At 41.2% G+C, this 10,117-nt stretch overlaps 1 protein-coding gene across 1 annotated transcript in view; it reads right to left on the reverse strand.

The window, feature by feature from the left end:
* Positions 1-7,279, reverse strand: part of drc11 (dynein regulatory complex subunit 11) — a gene marked incomplete at its 5' end in the record, with an annotated part of 82,714 nt that extends 75,435 nt beyond the window's left edge. Inside the window, 5 exons of the mRNA XM_080758543.1 lie at positions 1,584-1,781; positions 2,893-3,012; positions 4,985-5,102; positions 6,132-6,350; positions 7,266-7,279. Coding sequence (XP_080614669.1) covers positions 1,584-1,781; positions 2,893-3,012; positions 4,985-5,102; positions 6,132-6,350; positions 7,266-7,279 — 669 coding nt within the window. The remainder of the gene's footprint in view (positions 1-1,583; positions 1,782-2,892; positions 3,013-4,984; positions 5,103-6,131; positions 6,351-7,265) is intronic.
* Positions 7,280-10,117: the final 2,838 nt, after the last annotated feature.

Here is a 10,117-nt window from a genome sequence, read left to right on the forward strand (position 1 = left end):
TGGAGTCCATTCACATTCTCAGCAAAGTGCTAAAAGTCCAGACATGACGTCAAGGCATTCTCTATCACAACACAGTGCTACCGACGTGCTGTTGTGAATTTGGTCCCGGTCACACAAACACACTACAAGCTGAAGCACACCGGGATTACCAGCCCTTAAATCTCCTTGGCAGCTAAGCAATGAGATGAGTTATGGCTGGTCAAAACCAGAGACAGAAACAACTTTAATTAAAAAGAACGGGCAGTAGTAGCCAACACCAATTCCCTGGAACCAGCTTTCAAGCACCTGGAAATATAGTTTCCCCGTGGAAATCTGTGCCCCAAAAGCTGACAACTCTTTTACATGCAGCCAGCTCAGAACATGTAAATGCAGGTAGTTGCCACAAATGCATGTCATCTCAAACACAAGAAACTTTAGTCTAATAATAGCATTGACGCTATTTATTTAGCATTATTTATACAGGATATCCGTCCTAAATCGCCCCCCGCAGCCCTCGGCAGTCTGAGGTTGGTGTTGCATCCAGCAGGTGGCAGTAAACATGTTAATGAAGTGGTTGCACCACTTACAAACTTTTATGCAGAAGTAAATGAGCATGAATGCACTTACTGTGCACGGCCCTGCTTCACCGTCCGTCAGTGACCTCTATGCCACCCCTGACCCAAATGTATGAGCGTAAGGTGGTTTGTATTTGGATCTATGGCACTAATAATAATGATCTACTGTTGGTCTCGATATGGCGTTGACAGGTGACAGAGTGGATTGTAACAGCTGTGGGCCTCACATTACAGGGTCACCACCGCGGCAATGCCTCTTTGTTATGAGATGTGTTGATTAAATGATCTGAAGATAGCTCAGCGTGAGATTAAATTAATTATTAGAATATCGTGATATGTGACGTAAGAAGGTTGTTGGATATTCTGAACTTTAGAATGATGATTAATAATAATAATAAATCCAATTGATAGTGCTTTTTTCCATAATTATTAAGCATTTGTCCACAGAATGACTCCCCCCCCCAGGGACCCCCAGAAGCAACAATTTGAATTAAGTGTTTGCTTAAAGATGTATATATATATATTCATGTGCAAAAATGTTCACGTAAAAAAATAAAACAGATCTACAAGCTACACAGCATGGCATGAAGTGTTGCACTGTGAGCTCGTATATCTGCCATTGTTGAATAGCCAAAGTATAAAATGACCCAGATGCGTTCACGGTTTTAACCCATTTAGACCTGAGGCCGATTCTAAAAAAAAGGCTTCTTAAACCTTTTCTGAAAACGCTGTTTCTATGTCAGTGGTGATTAAACTTTTTCATGTCGAGGACCCCCAGAATTATCTGTATTTGGCCGCGGATCCCCATCTGAAAATATGTTGTTCAAGGGACCCCCAAGGAGCAAAGATTTGAGTTAAAAACGTTTGCTCTGAAAGAATATACATTCAAAGATTTGCACCACATTTTCAAGATAAAAAAAAAATAGCAGATCATAATGCTTTAAAACACCAAAAGGGTGTCCCCTTCGAGAATGGATAAATATCTCCCGTCATGTGCCAGTTGAAAAAACGTATATACCGCTCCCTTACCTTCTGGATGCGTGTCGCAGCCTGCTCAGGGGTCATCGTGGCCGGGGGGGTGCAGTGGCTCGCGCCCACCAGGGCCTCTCTCGCTGCCTGCTGAATCTCAGTCATGAACTTGGCCCGTAGGCGTCCCTGGCGTGCCCGCTCACAAACCTGCAGGATTCTCACGGCCTCCTCGAGACACATGGTCCGTACGGACGAGATCTGGGCCCAGACAAAACAAGACACGTAGGGCTTTCACTTCTAGTGATTTTACTAGTTGACTAGTTGTTTAACTACCAATTATGTAAAAATTAAAATAAACACTTAAAAATATAAGAAAGTATAGTTTTTTCTATTTTTATCAACTAGTACCAACGAGGTCAAGTAGTGGATTTACTAGTCGACTAATTGAATAGTCGACTAGTTGCTTAAAGCCCTAATATACACACGATTGCTTCATAGAGAGAGACAGAGAGAGACGGAGAGAGAGATCGTATTCCTGTATGTACCATTATGTTGTACTAGTTACAATAATACATTACCTTGTTTATCCTTTAGTAATTTTTTCCTCCTTTTTTATCCCACGATTTTGCAACCCATTTTTTCACCTAGTGTCAATTATCTAATGTAATCCTGGGCGCTACACTTCCTCTGCCAACCTGGGGGGGGGGGGGCAGCAGAACGACCTCATGCTTCCTTCTATGCATGAGGAGTCCAAGCTGCTTCTTTTCACCCGACAGGGGAAAGTTTCCCTGGCCGGACGTAGCGCGTGGAAGGAATACGTTATTCCGACCAGTTCCTTTCCCCTCCATCAGGCTGGCCAGGGGAGGTAGTTTAGAGACCAGGATTACTGCATTTTTTGTGAGGGTACCTACCCTAGGGGACACGGGGAGAACATGCAAACTCCACACAGAAAGACCCTTTCACCAACCCCGCCTCGGGTATGAGAACTGATGACGCAGAGGAGAGAACACAGCCCCCAGCACCCACAGTGTCACCAGCGGGAATCGAACCCAGGACCTTCTAGCTGTATCCTTTATTTAACCAGAGAAATAATTGTTGTGGTTTACGTCGAGTGAGTCCTGGCCAAAGACGTCAGTGTTTCATAAAGTACCCAGTATGGAAGACAAAAAACAATGTTGCAGCAGCATACAGCTGAGGGCACTTTCACCAAACTCTTGTGCTCGTGTTTGGAAACTTACGTAACCAATCAAATCTTTGCGCTCAGCTTGTTGTGATCATAATTCCATTATACTTCATAGACTTTATGATCTGTGACCGACAGTGTGACAGACTGTGGGGGAGAAAAGGTCTCATCTCTATCATTTCTCACCGGCTCTTGTTCAACGAGACCTCCGTTGACCAGAATGTGAGAAAGCATCTTCTCTCGGTCTCTCAGTACTTGCGTCCGCTCTCTCAAATACCACCGTGGGATGGGTATTTCAAGGTCCCCCTGCAACAACAACAACAACGTCATCAGATAAGTGCATAAGAGGATATCTTTATCTACATTGCACATACTGTACAAGCACTAGGGAATTAATTAATCAATGATGGAATTAATCAGTTGAAACAAGTGACTGTCCCCTTGACATGAAAATGTTTGAGAACCACTGACATGAGTTTTTCAGGAAATGGGACCCAGGTTTAAATGGGTCATAGGATTACACGTTTGAAGCGGTAGGTAGGCCCTACCACTATGACACCCCTGGTATCCGAGGGGCATACTGTTTGTGATCACAGACCATGGCCCTACACCGACTCTGCTGATTCTTGCTCGATGAGATCAGAAAACTGAACAATGAGTTCATCCGGGGCTAGCCTTGCTGCTAGAGCGTGCGTTCGGGTGCGACCATGCAGTTAGATCTTGGTTAGTGAACTTGTTGCCCTGAATGGAACATCTCAGCAGTGCTTTTACTCCCAGGCTGTGTACTATCCCGATAAATATTTAGGTTAGAGTGTTATAGGCACACTGCTGGTTCGGAGTTATGCCTATGTAACAAGATGGGGTACAAAAATTAATAGAAATAAATAAACAGTACTCTCTCAGGCAATATCAGCCGTGACGGATGCTCGCAATGTATGGCCGATCCATTCCTGAGAAGGAGCCACTGCAATAACATGAACATGAATAACCCATTTAGACCCGAGGACGATTCTACAAATGTCTTTACCACCGATATAGAAACATGTTTTTTTCAGAAAACTGTCATGATTTTGGTCAACCCTTTTCACGTCAAGGACCCCCAGAATTATCTGTATTTGGCCGTGGACCCCCATGTGAAAATATGTAGTTCCATGGAATCCCCCAGAAGCAAAGATGCGAGTTAAAAACGTTTGCTCTGAAAGAAAAAAAAGAAGAAAAGAATAATAAATATACAGTATATATATATATATATATTCAAAGATTTGCACCACATTTTCACGACTTTTCAAAATTAGCAGACCTACAAGCTCGTAGTGCGCCACTCGGTGGCGCGCTATGAGCTGTAGATCTGCTATTTTTCAATAGCTAAAGTATAACATAACGCTTAAAACACCAAAAGGGGTTACCGCCCAGAATGGGATAATGTAGGAAATTTAAAAAAGCTTATTGAAAGCTTTAATTAAAGCAACGTCTAGATTTCTTGTTTCAGTTATTTGATTCTACTCACATGGGACGGACATACAGGACCGTGTAGAGACTAGAGAGACAGGAAATTACACCAAGGGCAGTGAGGGAGAAAGATATGCAACAAAGGTCTCCAGCTGGAATCGAACCAAGAACGTTGCAATTATGTTGTCCAATATGTCATTATCTACCAGTGCACCCTATGTTAATGTTTAGCTTGGCTGCTCAGTGATACATCATGAAGTGATGGCACAGTATATTACAATAATTTAAAATGATGAATGATTCATTCAAATCAATCAACAAGGGTTGTCCTCGTCTAAATAGGTTCGTAGTCAAGTAACAGACAGTCATAGGAATTTGCCGTCTACGATTTTTTCATTTATTCAACATAAAAACTGTATTTCAAATAGTTTTTCGGCATACAATTATACAGAGAGCAGCCGTTTAAGATTGGTCAGGTTGAGAAATGACCATTCTAACTTACAGTATATCTATGGATGACAGGAAATGCACGTGTAAATAAAGCTAAACAGACCAATCAACTAACAAAGACTTTGTTGATCCAAGAGCCCACTATGATTAATCGAGGGGGGACAGCCCTACAATACGATCAATTAAATGCCAATTAAGAAATCTAATTGATATCACAAGGAGAAGCAGCAGTGCTTCTCAGCACGTTTGATTTAGTTTTATTCATCGTTGCTTAACTTATTTCCTTTCCGTCAGTGAAGAAAAGGCAGTCGACAAACAGTTTTTCGTCATAGTTTTAGTGGATGTATTCAACAGTGAGAGAAGCAGCACACTGACTCACGGGTGTCAGCTTGAGGTCTTGTAGGATGTCGTCAAAGAAGTGGAACTCTGACAGCTCCAGTTCCACCATCTCATTCTTCAGTTCCAGCAGCCGACCCATCGCACCGTCCAGCACACACCTGACCAGTGATGGAAAGCAGTGGTTTAGGCCCACTATTTATTCAGCATTTGAGCCACGGACCACCATTTGATGACATTTAGCCTCTCAGACCCAAAACTAAAGATTGTATTTGTCCACAATCCCATGTTGTATTTAGGAGGCAAACGTTGATCAAAATAACAATTATTCTACATTTTCTAATTGTGTAGACTTTAAGTAATGCAGATGTTTAACAATAATTTAACTCTTGAGAGCGTAAAATGCGTATTTTTCGCACTCAAGAGTTAAAGATCTATAAGAGTCCATTTGGTTACCAACTCTCCATCATTTACCTGGGGCGCCCTCAAGGACCACTGGTGGTCCCCAGATCACTGGTGTAAGTAACTAAAAGTACATTTACTTAAGTATAGCACTTGAGTACAATGTTGAGTATCAGTAAGTATTTTCAATACTTCACTACCCAAGTACCCCACTACACTACTGTACATCTCAGAGGAAAATGTGGTAATACTTTTACTACACTACAATTATATCAAAACTTTAGTGACTAGTCACTTTGTATATTTTAATTGCCGGTATTACAAAACACACTAACCACTTCAGCCCAAATATATTCGACCATTTGAAAATAGCAGATCTACAAGCTTGTAGATTGGCCATTTTCAAAATATTTCTGTAAACATTTTTAACTTGAACAATGAGGACTTTTACTTTTGTTACATTAAGCATGTTTTGACGCAGATACGTTTGTACTTTTACTGAAGCAGTTTTTTAATACGACCACTTCTACTTGTAACAAGAGTACTACATCTGCATTGCAGTATCGATACTACCATTTACACCCGAGGACGATTCTACAAATGTCTTCTAAATCATGACAGTTTTCTGACAAACCTCATGTTTCTATATTAGTGGTTCTCAAATTATTTCATGTCAAGGAACCCAGAAGCAAGGTTGAGTCTACAACTTGAACTTGAGTCTACAAGTTCGATCTACAAGCTACGAGCTTACAAAAAACATGTTATTCGTCCCACACACACACACACACCTGACCACGCGTCTCTTCTGAGGGTGGACGATGTGGTCGTAGACTTCCTCCAGGCAGCGGTAGATCTGGAGGTACTTGACGTAGGAGGTGGCGAGGCTCTGGAAGATCTGACCGCGGTCCCTCGGAGGCCGTGGCAGGGTCGCCGCCATGGGGGGGAACTCGTCCACCAGAAGATCCTCTAGCGCCCCCTGGCAAGACGCCCACATCCTGGCATAGGAGCTACACAAGGCAAAGGAGCGTATATTAGATATAGGGCGAATATAAGATCAGTGGTTCCACACCACTTGTTGATTCAGTCGACTAAAACTAAGACGAAAAGTGTTCGTTGACTACCTTTTTTTCCACAGAGGATAACTAAACGGAAACTAAAATTAAAACTAAGCCATGATGACTACAAAACCAAATTACAAAAAATGTTAGGAAGGGACTAGTAGTGGACAAGAGATCCAGTAAGTCATTTTACAATTGGTTGTATGCTGAAAATAGCAGATCTACAAGCTCACAACGCTTGTAGATCGGCAAGTGTAAAAAAATCATTACGACAGTATCAAGGCCCGCCAAATTACATTTTAGTCTAAATAGATAGGACATACAGTACATTTTTCAATTACATTGTTACAGAAATGAACAAAATAAGAGTTGTTCCGATTGATACCAGTATCGGAAAAGCTGCCGAATCCGATACTGCCTAAAATCCTGGTATCAGTGATTCAGTATGGGTGAGACTGAGAATGCCAGTCTATTCCATTGTGATGCAACGTAATTTATCACATGATATGAGTTTACAAATCATATTTTGTTTTATTGTTTTATACTCTCACTGCACAATAGTATTTACATTATTTTTACTGTATTTATTCCTGTTATATCACTGGGTCTCAAACATTTTCATTTCAAGGATCAGTATGTAGCAACATGAATTTTCTTTTTTAATGTTTGAATAAATAAAGTTTTTCAGAAACCTTAGGTCAGGATTTAGAAGGCATTTTTAGAATCGACCCCAGGTCTAAGTGGGTTCATGGTTTAAGTCGGTTATTGGTTCTAAATATTGGTTTAGATATATTGTTGGTTAGTTGCCCAGCCCTACCACCTAGATGTCCATTTTTACTGAAATACTTCATACTAAACTCGTACGGTGAAGCAGCCATTGTAATGGTTTCTCTGTGCACCTTGCACTGGTCTGTCAACAGCCTCTGGCAGGTGGTGTGTGAGTCCAAACCTACAAACAGACTTAACGCCACCTGACTTAAACACCTGCAAAGGGCAAAGACCAGCCATCACCTGTGTCAACATCTCTGGTTACACAAGGTAAACCCAGTGAGTTTGTATGCTATATCTGATATAACTCGAAAGAAATAAACCCATTAAGACCATTAAAGGCTGAGCTGTGGACTTAAGTTCTTTAGTATGATAAATTGACGACTTCACCCATTTTCTACCTCTTCGTAATGTCCTCACTAATGCTAATGATATAATGCTACTATTTGTGTCTACTCTCGGTCTGTGTCTCATATAGGAGGGCTGTTGGCACTTCAGAAACCCACCCTACCAGTGACTTCATCATTAGGCTTTATTCAATAGTATATTTCAATCAAATGTTTTTAGATTTGTTTTGTGTGTTGTTGTAATGTGCAAAATGTCTCTATTCTTTATATAATGTACATTTCACTTTATTTTCACTTTCTCACTTCTTTCACATGTGACGCCTATGCACACATTATGGAAATGATGTTCTTGAGACTGATCCCGTAACAAACATGCTTTTCAATTAGCTCACATTTTTGTTTATTGCCTACCAGGGTGACTTGTTAACGGGGGAGGGGGGGCAGCTTGAATGGGGTGGTGGTGGTGGATGATGAGTGGGTGGGGAAGGGGGAGGAGTAGGGGGAGGATGAGGGGGCAGTTTTGGCCTATACGACATTTACAATCAAAAGGATTGGAGGGAGACATGGTGTGTGGGATTGAACCAGAAACCCAAGCGGTGCCACGGCAACAAAGCCTCCATGTCAAAGAATCCCATCAGGGGAGAGACACTATGCTGGAACCCCAAAGACATGCAAGGTCAACAAATCACACTGGGCTTCTTTTAGCCGACAGGAAATGAAGAGCTTTGTTTTCAAATTGAACACTCTCCCCTTTACTCAAGTTAATGTACTCTAACGGAGACAGATACAGCTTCACATTTTAGAGTTATTTGAAGGATAAAAATGCTCTTCACAATTGGAAAATGAACAGTCAGTCTTATGATTAATAATAATATGCCACTACTATTGACAACAGTGACTTAAGCTGTCAATTATAGGCATCTGCCACCCATTGACACCAGACAAATTCATACACTCACAGATCCTGCTGACTAAAAGTGATTAACCAGTAACCACATAACACCATAGTGTTTTTGGTTGTACTAAGCTCAGTGAGTGAGCTTGTATCGGCTATTTTCGTTAAAGATCTGTAGTGTAGAGGGGGAAAGGAGGGGGCCTAGTATAGACCCATGGGGGGACTCCGGTCGTCGGTCGAACAAGTATTGACAGATTGAATCGTTTGGTGAAAAAAATTACTCCAGACGAGTCCAGAGATAGTCATACATGTATATATTATATAAACAGGTTGGGAAATGAACACGTCAACAGCCAAACACTGGTAAACTTTGAATGTGTCCGGTAAGCCTCTCTAAACTAAAGGCCTATTCATACTCCAGTTTTAGGTGATAAGGTGACCACCGAAGACTACAACATGACACCATGCCGCAGTGGTAAGCGAGTGCGACTCACCGCTCAACCAAACATCTGTTTTTACTAACCACTGTTTCGGTAGGCAGGCATCATTCTGGTACCATTCTTTTTTTTTAAGAAATCCTAATAGGCTTGTAAAGTAGTGCAAATGGCTAACTTTAGTCTTCTGACAACCATTGCAGCCAGCAGACAAATGACACTACGCTGTTAGTTTTGTTGAAATATGCATATTCACCATATAAATGTACAACCATTTGTCCAATGTCCAAGTGACACTGCTGCAAATGCATCACTCGTGTTACTTTTAAAAACATCACCTCGATCTTTTCAACAATGCCACCTAAACAACTATGATATGACAATACAGCCAACCAATCAGTGCCACAGCAAAACCAGGGGTGGGAGCCTATACCACATGCCTTTCTCTTGAGGGAATTAAAATACAAAACAATCTATCATGGACAGCTCATACCACAGATATTTCTAAAAAGGTAATGAAAATGGCAGGAATGGTTTGGCGAATTGCAGGGCTTCTATCTGAAGAGACTTTGAAGTTAATATCCCGTAGTTTGATTCATTTATTCACGTAAACTATTGCTGCACAGTATGGGGCAAAGAAGCTCAAACTGATATGAGAAGATCACACTAAACAAGGCAGCTAGAATGGTCTTAAGATGTGGGTATATAGGCACAGGTGAACGGCATAACAGAATGGGATGGCCCACAGCACTTGAGTGTGTGATAAAACATTATACGTAGCTGGGATTGCTTATTGTTAAATTATTTTGTGATTTATTGTTTTGCTTTGTTTTTGTTTTATTTGTTTGTGTTGGTGGTACGCAACACTATGCGGTCAAGTTTTTAGCTGGCTCAGGGAAGAGGACGACCCTGCCATGCATAGTCAACTATAGATAGGTGAATGTACTATATCTGTGGGCAGGAATATGCTGTGCCTGTGTGTGCCTGAGTGTGTGCGGATGAGGTATAGTTATTTTGTTATACTGCGATACTCGACTGTCTTTTAGCATTAGTGTATTTTGTAATGAAATGTGTTTTTTAATGTAATGTATTCTGTAATATTTAAATTTATTCCTGACTGGACTGGATCCAAATAAAAATCAAATCAAGTCCATCATTGCACAGTTGTTTCAACTTCCGAAACTAGTATCAGAAAAGCTTCCAATACTACGTAAAATGCTGGTATCGGTGAGTATGCCAGTCTCTGTCAATCCGATACCACACTTGACAGTA

This window comes from Protomyctophum bolini (genome assembly GCF_963924005.1).
Source record: "Protomyctophum bolini genome assembly, chromosome: 24".
Taxonomy (NCBI): domain Eukaryota; kingdom Metazoa; phylum Chordata; class Actinopteri; order Myctophiformes; family Myctophidae; genus Protomyctophum; species Protomyctophum bolini.